General features: G+C 40.0%; 1 protein-coding gene and 1 long non-coding RNA gene across 3 annotated transcripts; both read right to left on the bottom strand.

Moving 5' to 3' along the window:
• Positions 1-10,418: 10,418 nt before the first annotated feature.
• rpl36 (ribosomal protein L36) lies at positions 10,419-14,060 on the bottom strand. Its single transcript, XM_023282731.3, has 4 exons — positions 14,001-14,060; positions 12,043-12,137; positions 10,895-11,029; positions 10,419-10,542 (listed from the first exon to the last, which is right to left on the bottom strand). Exons 2-4 carry the CDS (start codon positions 12,133-12,135, stop codon positions 10,453-10,455), a joined length of 318 nt encoding a protein of 105 aa, XP_023138499.1. The 5' UTR covers positions 12,136-12,137; positions 14,001-14,060; the 3' UTR covers positions 10,419-10,452.
• A 7,369-nt stretch (positions 14,061-21,429) lies between these two features.
• On the bottom strand, positions 21,430-23,031 carry LOC111576812 (uncharacterized). 2 transcript variants are annotated; one of them, XR_002746858.3, is made up of 3 exons: positions 22,889-23,031; positions 21,883-21,942; positions 21,430-21,599 (listed from the first exon to the last, which is right to left on the bottom strand). It is a non-coding gene; the product is annotated as an uncharacterized LOC111576812 (long non-coding RNA). The 2 variants fall into 2 exon arrangements; XR_008603807.1 differs by lacking the exon at positions 22,889-23,031 and adding an exon at positions 22,402-22,878.
• Between the last annotated feature and the right edge of the window lie 22 nt (positions 23,032-23,053).

Raw genomic sequence — 23,053 nt, 5'->3', positions numbered from 1 at the left:
TCCCAGTTTGGGTTCAGGAGGCAGACATCCTCTCTACTTTTAAAATTTGGCATTTAAATGTCCTTTTTAATAAAGCTAAAGTTAGAGCTGCTCAGGCAAACTCGAACCATCCCTTAGTTTGGCTGTTATAGGCCTAGAGAGACTCCCTAAACTATGGGAGACTTCTCAGGATGTGTGGCCTCCCCTCCCCCACTCTACCCTCCTGCTAAAGCTTGTTTTAGGCTTGACGGCTCTGCGTGGATGAATTATGTCATTTTAGCAGCCACGCCCCCTCACGCGGCTCTTGTCAAGTGGAAAATTTCTGTGTCGTGCACCTCCAAATTTTTCTAACAACGCGGATGGAGATGTGTGGAAAAGACACAGTCTATGGGAAAACATGGCGGAAGAATAAGAGCTCCTAGCAGCAGAAGTTCAGAAATACAAGCATTTATATGACTCATTACACAGTGTTAGGATTTTTTTAAGGCACTGCTAGCTCAACACTGAAATTGATATCAAATATGGGTATTACAATATTGATATTAATAATCATTTATTGTGTAATTAACGTATGAGTTGTGTTGACCTGAATAGAGGGAGAGCATTAACCCCAGGTTCCGGAAGGTTAAATACATGATGAATACAGACAGACAAGCTGGAAAGTTACAGCTACATACACATACACACACACGCACGCACGCACGCACGCACGCACGCACGCACACACACACAGTCAGTACAAAGCATATTTTCACAAATACAAGCACCAAAAAGATAGAGATTTGGTTTTGCCTCACAGTATTCCTATTTCCTAAAAAAGGTAAAAATTAATTACACTGAAACTCAAGGTTGTTTAAGGGTGGAAACCATAATAATTCTCGCTTTGAGAAACCCCCCGTAGCTGCATCACATCACAGCTAACAAAGGAATAAGACTAACAGGTAGAGACCAGGAAGAGGTTGCAAGAGGTTCTTTTTACAGGGTGTGACTCTTCGAGATTGGATGACTCGTGTGCCAAGAGATACGGACATATCTATTCACCAACTAATGGGAGAGCTAAGTCTAAACCACGGTTTATCCAAACCTTTAACCAATCACATTTCAGTATTTGAATATTTTGTTTGTGTTAAAACTAATCACATTTTACCATACTGTATAAAATGTTCTGTTCATATCAAACTTTATCCTTTTCTGGGAAGCTGTTCCAGACAGAAAAGGTCCTTGTATAAGATTATTCTGAGAAACTGATATTTAGAAAATAAACAGCTTAATTGAAGAGAAGTATTTTGTCTTCTATCTCAAAAAATGAGCACACTCAACAACAGAAATCACCGTGATAATCAGGTTATGAGCAATTCATGGCGTGAAATTAAAACTAACTATTGAAATGCAGCTATTCGGTAAAATGCCATGTTGTAAGTGATGTAAATGATGGCAAACTTCTGCTCTTGTTTAGTACCATGGTAGACGCGTGTTTACAATACATTGCGACTTGCAGTTTGGGAGCAGGCGCCACACCGAGTATAAAAGCCACACACGTTCTCTCGTGCAGATTTTTAGCGTCTCATTTCCGCACGTCATGTTCATACGGAAAGCATATCCCAGACTTAACACTGAGTCTTGTCTCTGCAGGTATCTCTGGCTATAAAGCTGTTAAATCAGTTATGTATAGGTACTACACAAATATCAACACATACAAAATCAAATAACAGGCAATAATTTCTCACTGTTCCATGATACTAGGTCAACTACAGTACTTGAAAGGAAACAAGTAAAAGTTATCCTCTTAAATTTTGAGAAAGCAAAGTAAAAAATAGGACTGTCTTCCTCTGCAAAAGTTTGTTTGTATACCTTAATACATGTGCGCACAGGACTACAAGAAGGAACAGAACAGGTGGCAACCATGATATTATTCTACATAAAACAATTTACTATATGATGAAAGCAGAATGCGGGCTGCACAGTGGCGTAGTGGTTAGTACTTTCGCCTTGCAGCAAGAAGATCCCTGGTTCGCGTCCCGGCTTTCCCGGGATCTTTCTGCATGGAGTCTGCATGTTCTCCCTGTGCATGCGTGGGTTTTCTCCGGGTACTCCGGCTTCCTCCCACAGTCCAAAAATATGCTGAGGTTAATTGATCATTCTAAATTGCCCGTAGGTGTGAATGTGTGAGTGCTTGTTTGTCTATATATGTAGCCCTGCGACAGACTGGCGACCTGTCTAGGGTGTCCCCTGCCTTCGCCCGAGTCAGCTGGGATAGGCTCCAGCCCCCCCGTGACCCTAGTGAGGATTAAGCGGTGTATAGATAATGGATGGATGGATGAAAGCAGAATGCGTCAGTCAAAATAATCTCCATGTAATTCATAAGAGAACATTGTTGCTGTCATGTGCAAACTTACGTATTTGCAAACTTTCAATTCCATGTAAGCAGAAGAATATCTCAGTCAAAGTGACAGTCATAACCTGTGAGTAAACGTGAGAACATCGTTGCGGTGCAAATTTACATTTTGAGAATAACTATGTTACAATCCTGCTCATTCTCAATTAATGAGATCGGTGGGCAGTATGTGTGGAGCACAGTGAGTTTATTCTGGGTTTAATTTTGGAGATGTCCACTCGGAGATCATTCTCCACATTTAGACTCGATCTGTATTTGTTTTTAATATATGTCACAGTGCTGTGAAAGTCTTTTTGCACAGGTATGTACAGCCATGTAGCCCCCCACTTTGGGAACTCTTGATTTAATAAACAGCGCCTTTAAAAATGGCACTGTACTTGAAGAGGCATTTTTGAATAATAATTTAAAAAGAATAAAATAAAAATGTAATTTAATTTAATTTTTTTTTTTTTTTTTTTTACAGACAGCTTTGTAGAACTTAGATGCTACACAAAGTGTGATTAGTCTGGGTGGCTTTACACATTCCCCTTCTACATACACTGCCTGGCCAAAAAAAAGTCGCCACCTGGATTTAACTAAACAAATAGGTAAGAGCCTTCCACTGGATAATTACTGCAGTGATGAATATGTTTCGGTGCAACAACTTATTTAACCCTAGCCGATGTAGTGAGGAGCTTCTCATTTCTTAAACAACCATGTTGGAAGACAAATCCTCTGGTCATAATCTGTCTCAGAAGGATCAAATTATTGGCCTGCATCAAGCGAAGAAAACAACTGAGGAGATTTCTGAAACTACCAAAATCAGGTTAAGAACCATCCAACACATTATTAAAATCTGGAAGCATTGCGGTTAACCATCATCTTCGAGGAACAAATGTGGTTGGTCATCTAGTCTGATGAGTCCAGATTTTCCCTGTTCCAAATTGATCACATCAGGGTAAGAAGAGAGGCACACAAAGTGATGCACTCATCATGGCTAGTGCCTACAAGCCTATGGGGGTTAGGGTTATGATCTGGGGTTGGTCATTGTTATGTATTTTGATCCTACATGGTCTCCGTAGGAGGAACCCGAAAGGGGTTATGGGTAAACTCCTGGATTTTGGTTGCTGTTAGTATTACTATGTACGCTGAGCCTAATCTGTTGGTGTAGAATAAAGAGTTAATGTGACGTTGTAATCTGAGTTATATGTTTATACTACGTCACCGCAGCAGTTAAGACATAACAGTCAGGTTCAGCAACATTATGTTCCCAAAGACTGAGGTCAGCTGACTACCTGAATATACTGAATGACCAGGTCTTTCCATCAGTGGAATTTTTCTTCCCTGTTGGCACAGGCATGTTCAAAGATGGTAAAATGCCAGGATTCATGGGGCTCACATTGTGAATGAGTGGATCAGGGAGCATTGAGACATCATTTTCACACATGGACTGGCCTCCACAGAGTCCAGACCTCAGCCCCACTAAAAATCTTTGAGATGTGCTGGAGAAGACTTTGCACAGCGGTCCGATTCTCCCATCATAATATAAGATCTTGGTGAAAAATAAATGCATCCCTGGACAGAAACAAATGCTGTGACATTGCAGAAGCTTATCGAAACGATGCCATGGCAAATGTGTGCTGTTCTCGAAGCTGAAGGTGGTTCAACGAAATATTAGAGTGTGTGACTTTTTTTTGAGCCGGAAAGTGTATTTCTAATGAACAAATTAAGTTCTGATCACCTAACTATTTCACACATCACCTCTGCAGCAGTTGCTGGCAACAAAAATGTGAATTCACATATTTTAAAGCCTAATCCACCAATTTAAACCTGGTTGCTTAGTGCGTGTGTGCTTCTTTTACCTTAAGTCCAAATTACGTAAAATACAATATTTAAATGTGTTGAAGTTTGCCCAACAATAGAGATAATTTAACGAGCATAAAAAATTAAAACAACTCACCTTGTTTTTCAAAGCATTTTGTCTTTTGGCGAAAGTTGGACTGTGGGAAAACCAGGTGGAATAGTACCATCCTTTTTAAATTCAAATATTTGCTGATAAAGAATGGGGTGAAAAAAGATGGTGAAAAAAAAAATCTATCATCCAACAACACCTATGACTCTCAGTTTAAAAGCGCCTCATCAGAGACATGCACAAAAATGGGACACATTATGTCACTCTAGCAGTAGGCCTGCAAGTAAAGTTAAAGTGGGTGAAGCTGAAGAAACTGGTTTGTCTAAAATAACAAATCAAGCTATATTGATGAAGAAATTACCTCTCAGAAACAGGTTTTAGGATGTAATCACTTTTTGGCATGTTATAAGAGTTGTATTGGTAGTTACAAGGTGTTGTGTTTGAACAGATATTAACACCTGTGGCCTAAAATCTATCAACTAAGGTCCCTATGAATGAAGTCCAGTCATTTTGATATATAAAAAAAAATCTTTCAGACACAAGGTAGGAGGCATAATCACCTTTTGGGAGGTGAAAAACTGCCCTGTATGAGTTATAATGGTTGTTTATAGCTATTTTACCAGGTAAAGAGGCGTAAGGGGCCTAACATCTTTACAATAAGACCCTATTGAATGAAGTCAAATATTTGAATGTAAATAAAATGCTTCAACCTGAAGGTAGGAGGTGTAATCACTTTTTGGCAGGTGGAAAACTGCACTGTATGAGTTGTATTTGCGGTTAAAAGCTTTTTCAACAGGCATAAATGCCTGAGTGGGCTAATGTCCTCAAAATAGGACTCTAAATAATTAAATCAAGTCATTCCGATACATAAATAACTGCTGGCAAATACTATATTGGTGAAAATCTAGGGCATAGAGACCTTAAATAATGCAGAGATGTAAGCATAAATGCAAAATAAATTTATTTTACATGTAACCCACGTAAACAATACTAGTATCGCCACATAAAGATCATGCATGACTATACTCTAAACTGAAAGTTCTTCTCAGTCACAACTGTCATTTTTTGCATACAGGAAACATGGTAGTTTCCCAGAGATACACCTTTATTATTACTGTGCACATACAGTTTTGTATATTTGTACCTTATGGCTGTTGGACCTGATAAAAGCTGCTATAACAATAGACGTCTCCAGCTTTAAGAAGCAGTGCACGCTCCCACAGGTGGCGATCACTTTATGGCACAACACCTGTTAGAGAAGCAGGGAGGCGATGGTACTACCTACCTGCCTGCCGTCTAAGTTGGCCCGCCAAAAACTAAAGCCCCAGTCGGAGGTAACAGGTATCACAAAGATGGTTATCAAATTTCTTTGTTTACTCAGATTTTCTGCTTCAAACTCTGAGCACATTCACATAAAAGTTTCATATTTAACGTTTCACGTGACTCTTCTTCTGCACAAAATAAAGCGATGTCACCTAGTTCAGTCAGCTGTTTTAATGGGGAACAATGAGGAATATGAAAATTTATGACGTTTAAAAAAACTGTATCCAGGAAATGATGCAAGACAAGAATGTTGTGTCAATATATTTATTTTATCGATAAATACATCTGCTTATTTCTGACAGACAGCTGCACATTGGAGCTGTTAAACATTAAATATCATACATTTAAGCACTATATTGTATTGAACTGCATTTAGTTCCATAATGCAGGCTATCACTTACATTTTTGGCCAAATCAAAGTGAAATTAATGTTACTGACTGAATATTCTCTGTAAAAAACAATTAATCAATCCATCAATCGAGCTGATTGATTGAGCTGATTGATTGACAATAAACCCCAGTAGAATTATTGGTTTTCTGTGTTCTACCAGCTGCAGTACCAGTGGAGTAAACTGACTTAACAGTAAATCAGGATAAAATTTCAAAACTAAGAACATTTATGCATGTCCTCATGACAATACGCTGCATACAGTGTGTGATGCTGTAACTACACTGTTTCATTCAGTGGACTTTGTGACATGGAGGTGAACTTGTTTGCAGATCTAACATTTTCCCTCTGAGAATCTGTATCACTCATCGGAAATCATCGGAAGACAATTTAGTTAAGAGACGCTTCTTACAGCTGATTTAGAGTTTTCAGTATCATGAAGGTAGCCCTCTTTTAATCCAATGTATATTAACTGGTTAATGCAGAAATCGTATAAATACATTTTTAAGTTTGGTCCTCATTTGCTGTTAAGCCAATGTATACTGCTGGTACTGCAGCCGACAGAAAACAGATTTTACACTGATCAAACATATGACATTAACAGGTAAATTGAATAACACTGATTGTGTCTTCATCATGGCACTTGTTAGTGGGTTGGATATATTAGGCAGCAAGTGAACATTTTGTCCTCAGATTTGATGTGTTAAAGCAGGAAAACTGGGTAAGCGTAAGGATTTCATTATGGGACTGTGTCAGACAAACATGTACTTGAATATTTGCTAGGTGTGACGTGGCTGAGCCACTGCTGGCCGTATCGCAATTTAAGAACTAAAGTACAATTTAAAACGAACTATAAAAAGGCCGACAACGCCACCTCGGTTAAAAGAGCCTAGGACTCAGTAAGACAATCGCAGGTTCTTTTGGAATCAGCGGGAGCAGGTTAAAAAGCCACAACTCTATTAAATGATATACCGGTTTTATTCAGATAAAATCAGAATTTAAAGTCCAGACAAAATCAAAATTTAAAAGTCCCAGCCACCCCAGTCCTTCGTGGTGGCTCGATCCTCCACCCGTCTCAGTCGTCTCGGCCTCTCCAAAGCGACGGACAGGGTTGGTCTAAAACAAAGCATAAAATGGAGACAGTCACCCCACTGTATAACGAGGCCCGCCAAAGACACGCTTATGGTTAAAACATGGGCTCCAATGAATAGAAAGGGTACTTATCTGAAAGAGGGGTGCCTCGCGAACACACCCATCTCCTCCAGGAAGGTCGCCGGCTCCCGGCTCCATGGTGTGCGTCCCTCCTTCTTCCATGCGTTAGTCCCCGCCGTGAGAAGGGTATTCTGCAGAGCCGGAGGCTGCACCTACAAGGGCTGCACCCTTCCTTTAATTTTAGAGCATTTTTTATAGACAGCGCCACCTACCGCAATAGATGATCACTAAAGTGCACAATTTACGTTTTAAATTGATGATTTCACTCAAAATATACTTACAATACAAAAGGCTTATTCAAGAAGAATGACCCGTTCATTTTAACCCCTGTAAGTTTTTCTACACAGCCAGAGGCTGCACTTTCAGGAGCACACCAAGTATTCTACACAAAGTGCTACTACATGGCCAACCTAAGATTTTAAATGTTCAATTCACCCAAATAGCACTTACTAAAATGTCATAAGTTAGGACTCATAACTTGGTTGCCAACTCTAGCATTTGGACAAATTGTGTAATTATAAGATAAAATATTAATGGAATCATCTGTAATGGTCTTTGTGGAGTCTAGATGTCAAATCAAGACAGTCTGAAAGGCTGGAAAGAGACAAAACACAAGAACAACTCTGAAGACAGATATATATTTATTTTACACAATAATATGAAATAAAAATAAAAGTCGCACGTACACCCGCACGCACGCGCACACACACACAAAAGTAAGGGAAGTCTATGACTCCCGCTGCAAAACCTCTGATCTCCCTTCCTCCTGATAGAGACACACAGACAGACATTAATAAGCATATATACTTACGCTCTCCGTCGTGGCTTGCGTCCGCCGCCACGGCTCGCTTCCGCGGTCGCAGCTCTTCCTGCCGCCGTCCGCCGCTCGTTCTCCGGCTGCTCTCCCTCTCCGACCGTCATTCTCGTTGCGGCTCGTCCTCCACCGTTTTCCTCCTGGGGTTGGCGTCGTCCTGGTACGGCTGTCTGCTGCTGCTTAAAAGCGTGAGGAAGTTCTGTCTCCACAGCTGCTGCTAATGCAGCTAATTGCGGTCTGCCTGTGAGGCGTTCAAGGTCGGTCAGTAATAAAAATGCATGCAATAAAACTCACTAAAACCATAATAGAGAATTCACTAAAATCACAATAAAGGTTAAGAAAAAGAATAAAACATGCAATTGTCCATTAAAAAACCGACCCTGTCACAAATACTCTAACATATATGTTTAATAGTTTAACTGTGCAGCTGTCAGTTAGAAATAAGCGGCTGCATTGATCGGTGAAATAAATATATTAACACATTTAACGGTTTTCTATCAGCATTCCTATCCTAAATCATTTACAGTAGCCAGGCTTTTTACCATCATACATTTTTAGATTCCTCATTGTTCTCCATTATAACAACCTGCTGATTGAAGCAGCACACGATTGTTTAATTTTGTGCAGAAGAAGAGTCACATAGTTTGAAGCAGAAAGTCTTAGTTAACTAAGATGAAAACCATCTTCATGATATCTGTGATCTCTGACCGGGGCTTTAGTTTTTGTCGAGCTGACTTATACAAAGGAAGCCCAACTATGTCAAACTTTCTTCATAATACAGCCCTCAGTGGTCTGTGTCATTTGGCAAATTCAATATAACCAAGGTATCTTTTCTTTTACTTTTTTAAAGTTATGTTTCAGGCCTTTTTAGCCTTTATTATAGAATACAGTGTAGAGAGAGACAGGAAACGTTGGAAGAGTGGGGAAAGACTTGCAGCAAGAGACGACGGTTCGGACACTAACCTGATTCCCACATTCTTGATCTGGCCTTACTTAATATAACAACTGCAATCGGGATTGGCGGTTTCATGAAGCAGGTTATCATCTTGAGTCTGTGAGCCTCTATGCGTTTTCACATGAAACAGGCAGAGTTGGCGACAGATGACTAATCATAGACATGGACAGGTCTACTGGCACCAGAATTGCGTATTTTAAAAACGAAGGGCAAACTATAATATTAGAGAAATAAAAAATATTATATAGCCTCAACAAATACTGAAAGTGGCCCAGCTGCTGCAGCAGCTGTATCTGCGTAAAACTGCAGACTGTGTAAATTTCAACAGGCTTACTGATATCACTACCAAATTATTAGAGCAGGAGATCTATTACCACTGTGTATTTTATTAAATATAAAACATGTTGCTTAGTTGTATTCAAGTGAGACTGAGTAAAAAAGGAGCATAATTTACAGAGATAAGTAGGCTGACTCTCATATCATATAGAAGGCCACAGATCAGTGCCAGTTTTGTATATTTCTCACAAGAAGAACAAACTATATCATACAAAGTCACAAAGGGGACCTGCAAAAGTGCAGACTGTGAAAGCGTAATTAATATACTTATAAATATCACCTTTGTGTCCCTCTGGTTACAAGTTGCTCAGTGGTGTGTTATAACAAAATTACAGATGTCCTTTCATGCTGACAAAAAGACAAATTATTAATAAATAACAATCATGGTGATGTGGACAATGTATTCAGTAATGTCACATTAAGTCTCATTCTTTTGGCTTTAAGACCTTTTCAGGCTTACACTTTCAGCTGCTGAAACAGTTCTGAGATCAAGTAAAGAATAATAATGTATAATCATAATCAAAATGGATAAATAGGCTCATTGCCAGTCTTATGAGGTCAACAATCAGTCTAAAAGGCTTTTTGTGTTGTCTGGTCAATTTGTTTCAGGATCATAATACTCTATAGACAGAACAATGAAATAGCTTTGAAATCACTTGCAGCTCTAAAAACTCATCTTCACCTCATCTGTGCAATGTGCTCCTCTGGATCTTCTGATGCTCAAATGATGTTCAAAATAACTGATTGGCCATTAGCAGATGCATTTTTATACGCTGATCTCATATCTGGAGCATCGCCTGCTCTACAGCAGGTTGGCTGTTTAGCATAGGTTACCATGGAGCTGTACAAAGCAGTAAGAAGTCAAACTTCCTTATAGTACAAAAAACCCAGAATTCAAGCTTAAGTTATCTTGCTAACCTGAAATCTTGTAGTACGGGCTTCAAGTTAGCCCCAGAGCATAAATTACCAGGTTAAAAGTCATCTTCGTGATATTGAAGACTCTTGACTTTAAACTCAACATTCCTCGCTAACCCACTAATCTTGCTTCATAGTACAGTGCTCAGCCCTCTGATAACTGTTCAGAATCTTAATTACAAAGGTGAAAATAAGCAGACAAGTCAGAAATTTGTAGTTTAACAAACGTTTATTACGTGACTGTTTAGTCCTTCTTGGCGGCAGCCTTTCTCATAGCAGCCAGTACGTTGCTGAGCTCCTCTCTCTTTCTCTTGGCCCGAATGTGAGTGCCAATCTGGGTGAAAACAAAAACATGAACAGCAATATTAGACTAACTCAGTTAAGCAGTGTGTAAATGCTAAGCTTTTCTGTTCGGGTGGAGTCTTCATAGTGCGATATGTTAAACATGGGGTAACAAAAAGACAAATTCAAAATTTGGTTTAATTGATCCGTAAATCTCTGACAGCTACAACTTCGTACATTCAAAAAATAAATGGAAATATACACACACACACTGCATTAAATTTGAAAAGTTGTACACATATTGGCCCAATATCAAGCCCAATCACAGACACTGTGTAATTGCATATGTGAAGTTTACAGTAGTGTGCACCTTTAAGTGCTTTTGACTGTAAATACAAACGTACCCTCTTCTTTATAAACTTGAGGGCTCTCTTGTCCTTGGACACCTTCAACAGCTCCATTGCACGCCTCTCATATGGAGCAAAACCACATACTTCACGAATCATGTCCCGAACAAATTTGCTATGTTTGGTCAGACGCTGCATGACAAAAACAGGGCATAGTAAGACAAACTGTTGAAATACAAGTCACCTTATATATTTAAACTGTTCAATGCAAAAATTCTAGAACATCTGAAGCATCTCTGCAGAAAAAGCAGACCTATTAACAGTGCGATAAACATACTTTCATATTTACAATACAATACAATGACTTTATTCAACCCCGAAGGGAAATTCAATTGCCTGGTCTCATCTGTTTACTTTTGAATTAAACAGTCTGATTGCTGATGACAAGAAAGATTTTCAGAATCTTTCTGTCCTGCAGCGCAGGGATAGGAGCCGTCCACCACCAATGTTTTGTTGTTCACTGAGGCAGATGTGAAGTGGATGATCCAGGTTTGTCAAAAATGGCCTCCATCTTTCTAAGTGCCTGTCTCTCAACCTCATCTTTCAATGTGTTCAATCTGATTCCAACCACAGAGCCAGCTTTTTTAATCAGTTTGTTCAAACACCTTGCATCCTTGTTTTTTATACTGCCTCCCCAGAGCAGACTACAGCATAAAACAGGACACTTGCTACCACAAACTGATAAAACATCTGCAGCATCTTACTACAGATGTCCAATGATTTACGCTGACAATGAAAAATGCTTTTAATATACACAAAGTTTTAGACTTAAAAATTGTTAATTCAAGCAAAATCTATCACTACAGTCTAAAAACACCAACTGCAGTCTTAAATATGGGTGTAAAATTAGGTAAGAACACTAATCTGTGCTGACCTCAAGTAAGCTGTGTAACATTGCAGGCAATCAGAAATTAAGTCAGTGGTCATAAAGGAAAAAATTATAACATTTATGCTTTCATCTTTCATGCACTCACTCAATTAAATAATGCAAGTTACTGGTGAAAGTACTTTGTGCCATGGGTGCAATAAACATGACATTAACTTCTACAAACCAAGTCATTGTACAGGACAGAAAAAATAAATCTGTGGCACAAGATGATCAGACCTGAATTCCAATTTTTCAAAAGTACTCAACAGATACTCACCCCGCGCCGGCGGCTGTGTTTGGGAGCAGTTACATTTTTGGTGACTGGATGACCTTTGTTAAGGCCAACGGCCATGGGATAGCGAATAGCCATGTCTGGAGAAGAACACACAAAATTACATTTCATTTTTAAATTACATGAAAAAACAGGAATTTTTAGCTTATCAAAAGATTGTATGGTGTAACACTGACAAAACCATGTAAAATAGTCTCTTGTTTTGGATGGCATTCAGATTGGGGCTGGGCGATATAGATAATAAGTATCATAATAAAAAATATTTAATATTGGTCAATATGATTTATAAATATACATAATTTTTAATGACCAACTTTTGGTTATGCTAGTTGTTTTTTTAACCTCTTTAGCCCATTTTGCAGGGTACACTGGTTAGGACTGTGTACCCTATATTATATCAGGGCAGTTTCATTTTACTAGTAGCATATCCTTAATGCAGTACGCTATTGTCTGGGGTATGTCCTTGTATTGTTTGGGTGTTTCATCAAATAGTGTTGTTGCCGAGTCGCTCTCCATGGATGTTTGAGTGAGTTCTTCAAATGGCAGTCATGTCTGGTGACATGTTGCGTCACTCCAAACAGTAACACTAGTCAAGGTAATACATTTATTGGGATGGTGTGTCAGTCATACTGCGCTCTGTTATCAGGGATATGATTGGCTATTTAGGAGGCAGGGAGAATGCACACTGGTGTTCGTTTATGCACACGAACTTGCATCTGAAATTGTATGCAAGCGAAACTAGCAAACATTCTATCGATCATTTCAGGTTATCAATCAGGTAGATGTCTATCGATAGATATGTATCATTATCGTTGTAATGCCCAGGCCTAATTCAGATCTGACTTTGGCTCATCATAGAACTTTGTGATGCTGATTTGTATTCAATCTAATCAGCTGGGTTGCCTCACGTAGTGGCAACAAATGGAGAACACAGCTGACAGAGTACCTAGTTTTAGTCAACCTCATCCTTTCTGTACCTGAAACATTTTCATTTAAGCGCCATTTTTATTTGCAACTAAGTCTTCCTTTTCAGGGTTTCTCTCCTGTTCCTTGCTCATTTGGCAGTAGAAATGGAATGCTTCGATGATAAGTTCCTTAGCCTGAACCTAAATGAGACTGCAATGTTGGAAACACTCTAAGGTTCCATACTGGGTCATGTACCTGTAACTGAAGGAATAATATTGTTGCACCTTATTTCCTGCTAATTCAAAAGTCTGTTGTGTAAAAGGTGTACTCAGTAAAAACTGTGATTTTTACTAAACCATTCCTTTTACTTAAGAAGACTGGCTCTGTTGAACATATTCCCAACTACAACATTGTTCTTTTTCCAACATGAAACTGACGGTTACGAGCTTCACATTAGGACAGTTAGAGCTGAACGCCCGATACGGTATACTGTAATACCGCACGACGTGCACAGATTAGCACCGTTGCATAAAGCTATTGCCAATGAATAAAAAAATACAGAAATAATACTTTATAATAGTGGCACAGTGATTGTTGAAAATGACTTAAAAACCAGAGACGTAGAGGCTAAGTGTGTGTACTACTCCGGACGACGTTCGTGCAAAAACGTTTCGGTATCAAGTGTCGCGACTTCGGTTCTCCCTGTTGTCCCCATTTCCAACGTTAAGAATTAAACATTACTATATCGACTTTTTTCCCTTTGTAATAACAAAAAATATTGCAAGTAACAGCTTATCCACATTTTAGGAGGTAACTGGCTGGTAAAGTGTGTTGAGCGGACAAACTCAGACGTGCTGGTGAATCACTGTATTGTCCTCAAATTTACGACTTTTATTCGGTGATATGTCACAATACTTGACAGACATATAGAATAGAGGCAAGGGACGGCAGTGGTGTCAATAAATCGAACAGAAAACAACGGATGGCGAAGATTACAAGCGGGTTTCGGCTGATAGCTATTATCGTCAAAATCCTACCTGGTGTCTGTGATGGCGATCAAGCCGGAAGGACAGTCGGTTGAGCGAAGCCGGGTAATGACAGACTTGACCCGGAAGACGCATCTATGATGTCGACATGGCAGCGCCACCTGTCGGACTGGAGTGTTGTGTAATAAAACTACAGAACACGGAACATTGCTATCTGGCAAGTGTGAAGTGACGGTGTTCTGACATCGGTCACTTTTACTCACTGCTTCATTCAGAAATACCCACCACAGTGATGGAGTGTATTTGTCATACACGACACCAAGTGACATATACTAAAATGCACTAATAAACTAAACACTAAATCTGAACTAACAAGAGCTGTCTACATAACTAACAGCACTGTTTATTTATGATTTCATAAACATTGTAAATTCTGTGTGGGGGTGGGGGTAGGGGGTTAGGGTGCTGCTCTCAAATCATTGTTTTCCTCTTCATCCTGGTTCATAAGGGGTATACTTAAGTCTTGATAGTACTGCAAGAAAGGTGCCCAGGTCTTTGTGAATGTGTGTTGTTTGGTTTTCCTGAGTGTATATTTAATTTTCTCTAGTTTCAGAAAGTACATAGTGCCTCTTATTGACCTTGTAGAACTGGGAGGAGTTTGCTTTTTCCAGCAGAGTAAAATAATCCTTCTTGCAATCAAAGTTGTAAAGGATATGACTTCACAGGCCTTGCTGGTAATACGGCAATTTTGTGGCAGCGCTCGACACATGGCACAGATAGGGCTGGGTGAAATTACTATTCCATAAATCTTTGTATATACATCAAAAATGTTGAGCCAGAATGTGTGGAGTCACAGGCAAGACCAGAACATGTGAATATGGTCTGCAGGTTGCCCTGTAAAGCGAGGACGAGAGGTCTGTGTTGGGATATATGTTCACCAATCTCACATTGGTTAGATGGGCATGCAGCATTATCTTGAGCTGAAATAAACTATGACGTGCAAATGAAGAGGATTTCTGAATTATTCTAAGAGATGTACTCTATATATCATCACTTAATTCATCACTCAGGTCAGTTTCCCATTGTCTCCTACTTCCATCAAGAGATGTTGTAAATCAGTTTACAAAAAGTTGATATTAAACTTCTGTTGACTGGAGAGAATGAGAGGATACAGTCTAAAATGTCATCATTTGATAGGTCTGTGAAAGAACTGAAGGTTTTCTGGATGTAGTGTCTAAACTGTAGGTATCTAAAGAAGCTGTTTTTTGGTAAATCAAACAATTATGATAATTGTGAAAACGAAGCGAACTTGCCCTCTACAAAGAGAACTTGAACAAATTTAATGCCCTTATTGTGACAGATTAAAAAGGAAGCATCAGAGGCAACTGGGGGAAAGTTGTGGTCTCCCCAAATGGGGGAGTGCACAGAGGGCATATTTAGTTCAAAATGTAGTTTAAATTGCCACCATATTTTGTTTGGTTGGTGGACAATGGGGTTAGGCCACTGTCTGATATTTAAAGGTTGAGCAGTTACAAAGGAGATCAGGCAAACTTGGCTAGTAGCCTGTTCAATTTGAACCCAAGTCTCCTCTTGATTTGTTTTATCTGTTAGAGCCCAATGCCCAAAGTGCCCTTTTGTCACAGTTGTTTTTTAAATTATTTGTAATTTTATTTAATTTAGTTTTTTTATTTTTAAGTGTGTGTGTGTGTGTGTGTGTGTGTGTGTGTGTGTGTGTGTGTGTGTGTGTGTGTGTGTGTGTGTGTGTAAAAGTATTTGAGGCCCAAAATAATAAAACAAAAATGAAAATAATAATAATTCAGATCTACCCTCGGTCGGTCACATGATCTACGTAGACATTCCTCACTACTCTGAGGTGTCCAGACGTGCTCTGGAGCTCAGCACTAGCGCCGCTAGTCTAGAAACCGGAGACCCGAGGGAGGACTTCAACAATTGATGGTCCTGATGGTGAGGAGGTTTTTCAGCAGTATTCATTTGTGCACTGTGCATTTTTTCAAGATGACTGACGAAGTGAAGTGAGCATCCGGTGTGTGTGTGTGTGTCTGACTCTGCACACACCTCTCATAAGTTATAGTGGCTAGTTAACCACACACAGAGGGCTGAGAGGATAAAGTAAGCCAGGCTTCTTTTTGTTTCTATGTTTCTTTTGTCATGGGCAAAGTGCATCAGAGAGAGTAGCCCCAGTTAAACAGTCCAGTGTCTAATGTTGATCTAAATTCAACTTCAAAATCATAGTAATTTCAAGGGCCCGATGGTGGCCACATCAGGGTTTGAACCATTGACCTTCTGATCAGTAGTCCAGAGACTTAACCATTGAAATGATCATCGATTTCCAATCCAAACCCCCTTTTCAGCCAGTGAACACTTGTGGCGTGGACATCGAGGTGGTGACATCGTATAAATACAGTATTTAGGTGTCCACCTTGATAACAAGTTGGACTGGTCTAAAAGCGTAGACTTCATCTACAAAAAGGGCCAGAGCCGACTTTTTTGCCTCAGAAGACGTCAATCATTAGACATCTGCAGTAAGATGCTGCAGATGTTTTATCAGTCTGTGGTAGCAAGTGTCCTGTTTTATGCTGTAGTCTGCTGGGGAGGCAGTATAAAAAACAAAGATGCAAGGCGTTTGAACAAATTGATTAAAAAAGCTGGCTCTGTGGTTGGATCATCCACTTCACATCTGCCTCAGTGAACAACAAAACATTGGTGGACGGCTCCTATCCCTGCGCTGCAGGACAGAAAGATTCCGAAAATCTTTCTTGTCATCAGCAATCAGACTATTTAATTCAAAAGTAAACAGATGAGACCAGACAATTGAAATTCCCTTTGGGGATTAATAAAGTCATTGTATTGTATTGTATTGTATTGCACCACTGCTTCCATGTTACATTCTTCATGAATATGGGTTGTTACAATTCAGCCAGTTATATTGTCAAGTATGTTTCTGTATGGTGTTTCAAATTTGTGCTCCATGTACCCCCTTTTAACTTTGAGCACCTGCCCCTCCAAAGGCCTCTGCACGGCCCTGGCCCAGTGTAGGATTTTCTATATATTACATGCCCAGAATTAATATATAAACACAGGGAGGGCGAGGCCTGCCAGCATCTTAGGCTGATGGAGGGTGACTCTTTTAATGACGTGTCTTTTCCCTTTCCAAACAAAGGAGGAAACCACTCTATCTAAATGTGTGACGAAGGATTTTTTGAACAAGATGGGGATATTTTGAAAGAGGTAGATAAATTTAGGTAGTATAGTCATTTTAATAACACTCACCCTGCCGGCCGCCATTGAGGAAGGTCTTTCTATCTTGCCATGTCCTGTTTGCAAAATTGTTTGGAGGTAAAGAGTAATTTCCACTTCAAGATATTTAAAGGAGCTGCTCATCAGTTTGAGTGGGGATACAGTAAAACGCAAAGGTACACTGTCTCATCTCAGAGATAACATAACACTCTTGCCCGTATTAACTTTGTATTCTGCCAATTTCCCAAACCTCTCCGCAACAGTCCAGGATGTGGGGGATCGAGCCGTGGGAATCTGAAATGAACAGTAAGAGGTTGTTAGCATAAAGGGGCACCTTGTGGGGAGGCTCTCTGAATTGGAAGCACGGCTCCACACCATGGAAAGCAACCCGCTACCAGCTAGCCAGGCCCCCTTAGCCGGTGCGTACCGCAATAGCATCGCTGCCAGCGTAGCTTCTGCAAGCCATCACCGAGTACCTCCCGAGAAGCCAGGAAGCCAGGGTGGAAGATCGATGGTTGCACCTTTGAAAAAGAAAGTTCTATCTCAGAGAGGACAATGCTCCTTGGTATACTTCCCAGCTGCGGACTTTAAAGCAGGCATCGTGAAAGCTGGAAAGGAAGTGGCATTCCACTAGTTTAGAGGAAGTTTATGTAGCTTGGAAAAATAGTCTAATGATTTATATATATAAAAAAAAGCTCTTTGTATTGCCAGGACACCATATTATTCATCATTAATAACAAGAACAACCCCAGGTTTTTCTTCAGCACTGTAGTTAGGCTGACAAAGAGTAAGAGCTCTGTTGAGCCTTGTATTCCTTTAACTCTGAGCAGCAATGACTTCATGAGCTTCTTTACACATAAATTGTTACGATCAGAGAAAAAATTAATCTTGCCCTTCCTACAACTGTTACAGATGTATCATCGAGTACAGTTGCTTTAGATTTGGCTGTAAGACCTGATGGATATTTAGAATTCTTCACTCCTATACATCTCTTTGAACTAATTTCAACAGTTTATTCATCTAAACCATCGACATGTCTTTTAGATCCTATCCCAGCTAGACTGTTCAAAAAGGCTTTACCTTTAATTAATTATTCAATCTTAGATCAGTTCGATCTTTCTCTAGTAACAGGCTATGTACCACAGGCTTTTAAAGTTGTTGTAATCAAACCTTTACTTAAAAAGCCTACTCTTGATCCAAATGTTTCAGCTAACTTTACACCCATATCCAACCTCTCATTTCTCTCTAAAATTCTGGAGTGAATGGTTGTAAACAATTATGTGAACATTTACAAAGGAATAGCTTGTTTGAAGAGTTTCAGTCAGGCTTCAAAGTGCATCATACCACAGAAACAACTGGCCTAGTCTCCATCATGTCCACTGTGGGATGCTGCTGCTGACCTTCCTCCAGCCCACTGCTTCCAGCTGCCCATTTCCACCGATCTACTCTGCATTGCCCTTACTATCTTTAATATGCTCATCTACACACTGTTTGAATTTTACTACCAGCTTTACATGTAGTATATTTAATGCCAGAGCCTTACATCATAACAGTAAACTTATGAGTCAATTTCAGTGTTAGCTTGTACTTTGTATGTATCATCTATCTTATCATACATGTATCCAATTGTGTGTTAAATGTTCCTTGTTCCCCCATCCCCCTCTTCTCCGTCTCCCTCTCTCTCCCCCTCCACCTCTTCTGTCCCTCTCAACCCGCTGGCCAGTGGCAGATGGTTCCCTCCATATAAAAGAGCTAGGTTCTGCTCAAGATTTCTTCCCGTTAAAAGTTTTTTGCCACTGTTGCCTCAGGGCTTGCTCTGGGGGTTCAGGCATATGGGTTCTGTAAAGCGTCTTGAGACAATTTTAACTGTAATTGGCGCTATATAAATAAAATTTAATTGAATTGAATTGTGGGACAGCACTCTGCGATCAATACCCCAAGGTCCTTGCACCGCCTTAGGGCAATGGCCAGAGGTTCAATGGTGCTATTAAAAATAAGAGGCAATGATGGGCATCCCTGCCGCATTTCTCTACTGAGGTCAAAATATTAGGATTGCTGTGAGTTTGTTATGACTGTTGCCACTGGATTGGAATGAAGCAGCTTTACTTAGGAGATAAAACCATCGCTAAAGCCGAATTTTCTAAGTGTTGCAAAAAGATACCCCCGTCCACTGGGCTGAAGGCCTTTTCAGCATCGAGTAATCATATTACTTCAACTACTGGACAGGGTGGAATGTGTATAATATTGAGTTAGTGTCTTATATTCGAGCTAGAGTGTCTGTATTTGCTGAAACCAGTTTGATCTGGCAAAAAAAAATTGTGGCAAAACCTTTCTAATCTAGTGGCTAAATTGTTGGCAAGAATTTTACAGTCTATATTTCGGAGGGATATTGGTCGATATGAGCCGCAATGGAGTGGATCTTTGCCTTGTTTTGGCAAGACAGTTATTGTTGCTTGTAGTGCTGGGCGATATGGAAAAACTCATATATCATGATATGGATTATTTTATATCACGATAAGGATATATATCACGATATACCACAATAAAGTATGTTTTCAGTTATTCTCTGAAAAATTTGACAAAAATGTCATTGCTTACTTTTCTCCATGAAACTTCAACCTGTTGCTAAGGCTGGACCCAAATGTCTGAATATTCGGTCCCCATGGTGGTATGCAGATATTAATTTTGAGGTCGTTCATCCATCCGTCCGTCCATCAACCCCACCCCTCCAGACGTTACAAAGTGGACTGAATATTCGTCATTAATAGGGCCTGAATATCCGGAGCCCAGAAACTGCTATTCAAGCCAGCCCTACCTGTTGCGCGTCCATCGTTCAGCACTCATGAGTTAAGTAACATAAAGCATGTCGCAAACCCACATGTGAATCAAAGAACGTAAAGCAGCGTCATGTCGCAAAAACCACAAGACGGAGTTTCTTTGCAAAAAATCTCTTTTTTATTCTTCTTTATTTTCACTTATGTAAACTTAGAGTATGCACAGTGACAAGAAAACACTAATACAATCGTCGCAGGCTATTTAATGATATATTTGCTGTAATAATTGATAAAATTAGGTTAGAAACGATAGAAACGATAGAAGAGAAATGGCACGATAAGACACTTTTCTATCGTTCTTACGATATGTATCGTCATATCGCTCAGCACTAGTTGCTTGACATAAGGAGGTGGGGAGGCAGCTTGTTGCTAATGATTCGTTATACATTGCCTGAAGAAGTGGGCATAGCTCGGTGGGATATTCTCTGTAGAATTCAGAGCTGTAGCCATCTGGCCCAGGGCCCTTATTTGCCTTTAGTGATTTAATTGCACCTTGAATTTCCGCAATGGAGATGCTTACATCGAAAACAGAGTTGTTGTTCATTGGGACGGACGGGAGCACCAGGCCGTCGAAAAGCAGTTGATGTCAGATGGGGTGTTATTATATTCAGATTTGTAGAGTTTGGTGTAGAATTCTTCAGAAGTGTCATTAATTCCTTTATTGTCTGTCAACAATTGGCACAATTGGTTATATATCTTTGTTATCAAGCAGGAGGCTGAGGCCTGGCGGGTTTGCTGGACTAGTAGTACATCAGCCTTTTCACCAAATTCATAGCAATTGTACATTGTAGGGATTTCAAAATCATATATGAGGCTCTATCAGACAAGAGAACATCATATTCTGTTTGAAGTCAGAGCCTCTCTTTAAAGAGAGACGGTGATGGTGAGACTGAGTGTTTTGAGTCTACATCAGCGAGTAAAGTTGGAGGAGATGTGGTGTAACTTAGAATTTCTTAATCTGTTAACACCTGTAGCCTTGCCGATTATTTGCCGATGTACATAGACTTTGAGGGTGGGTAATATCTGGAGATGTGTCAGTCTCAAGAAAAAAAATAATTTCTGTGGAGATGAACCTGGTGAATTCCTCACCGGCCACCAGAAGGGGACTGAGCCTTCAGTTTTGGTTGGGCCGAGGGTAGTTTGGCAGTTGCAGTTTAATGGACATGGCGGTGTGGTCGAACACAATTATACTGTTTTAGGTGCATGAGGTGAGTGTTCCTAATAACCTTTTATCTACCAAAAATGAATGAGCCAAGTAATCAGCTGTTGGTATTTTTTTTTCTGCCAAATATCGGAATCGGCCTCAAAAAATCTGTATCGGTCGGGCCCTAGTGTAAATACTTTACAGTTACAAGACAAGGTATGAAGAGAGGGAGCGGAACCTGTAGTGCAGCATTATTGTTTTTACTGAAATAAATGAGGAGGACATCAGTGTTGCTCTTCCTCACAGGGATGAAGAAGGAGAGAAGACTCTTCAGACAACCACAGCTGGATGTTCATGCTGTCTATAGCTCTCAGTCCATATCAGACTAGATGTTCCCAATGATCCAGACCAAGGCTGGAAGGAAAAGTCACTAACAGTGAGAAAAAGATCAACAAGGTTCTTTCATTCCAACTACTGTAACATTAAATATAAGACTGTACACAGCAGGATATGAATGTATCAACATAGAAAGTGTGACGTTTTGTCATATATTTCAATTGTATGGAAATGTTTGTTTTCTTGGTTAAGGCCAAAAAACATTTTACTGCCTTAGATAGACAATAAAGTTTATTCTTTTTCATTCTAATGTATCATAACGTAGCATGTTTTACATTACATAACTGCAAGTACCACTCACCTCTGTGGTTCAGTGTGATGATCATGTCATGGTTATCAGACCTCAGTAACGTTACTGTTTCTGAAAGAGAAAGAATCATTTCAATATAAGTTTTTCTCTGTGAAATGAACACAAGCTGTTAACAAACCACAGTCTGAATCAAAGAACAGAAATACTAACTCACAGAACTGAACTGAGCTTCATTCATTGAACTGAGAGATTAACATTCATCAGAAACTAACATTCATTTATGTCTGCTAATCATAAACGAACAACGAGACAGCAGCAGCTAAAAGACTGTAATAACAGGAGGACATTGATCGTCATGACTGATCAGCCGTGACCTACAGGAAACTTAGTTACTGTACAGCTAACAGTTAATTACATTATGATGCTGACATACCTGACTTTGCATCAGTGTTTCTACTAAGTCAGGAAACGTAACCAGAGATTTACAGAACAACTTCAAAACACAATTGTTGCAGGTTAAGCCTGCTCTCCTGTAACCTAGGCAGGTTGCTGTGTGTGAGTGTGACGTACGGAGGAGCGCTGCAGCGGTGTGGTGTGTTGCAGGGATGAGTGTGGAAGCGGAGGCATAGCGACATGCACCATGATGATACAGCCAGTTATAGAGGACAAGTGTGGGAAGCCAGTGTACGCTGGATGAACTGTAAGTGTGGACGGTTTGCTGCCGGTTCAATAAAATGCTTCGTTCTCCCCCTGCAAAGTTTGTCCGGACTATTATCTGGCTGTTACCATTAACGAGCCGTGCTAAGCTAAGCGGGCTAGCGCTACCTAAGGCTGCCCAACCACGGTTCGGCGTCCGGCTGAATCGGGTCGGTAACACAATGTTAGAACATATTTACATCAGAGGTTACACGCAGTCTAATGTACATTCTAATTACAGTACATACAATGTAATTACAGTAACTTCAGCGACAGTAACGTAGATAACTGCCTTTATATGTAATATCATCCAGATGTAGAGAGGAATACAATAAGTTACTAAGATGACTTTAACCCTTACCTATAGAGTTTACCTAAACTACGATGCTAACGTTGTTAGCCGCAGCATCGGTAAACAGCAGATGACGGTAAATGTGGGCGGCTCTCAGTCAGCCTGACCCATAGCCTGTATACAGTTTATGCTCTGTTCCAGCCATTCTCCCATCAACCCCTGCGAGGCAGGAAG

Source organism: Amphiprion ocellaris, chromosome 2, assembly GCF_022539595.1.
Source record: "Amphiprion ocellaris isolate individual 3 ecotype Okinawa chromosome 2, ASM2253959v1, whole genome shotgun sequence".
Taxonomy (NCBI): Eukaryota; Metazoa; Chordata; class Actinopteri; family Pomacentridae; genus Amphiprion; species Amphiprion ocellaris.
This window is presented reverse-complemented; position numbering and strand designations above follow the sequence as displayed.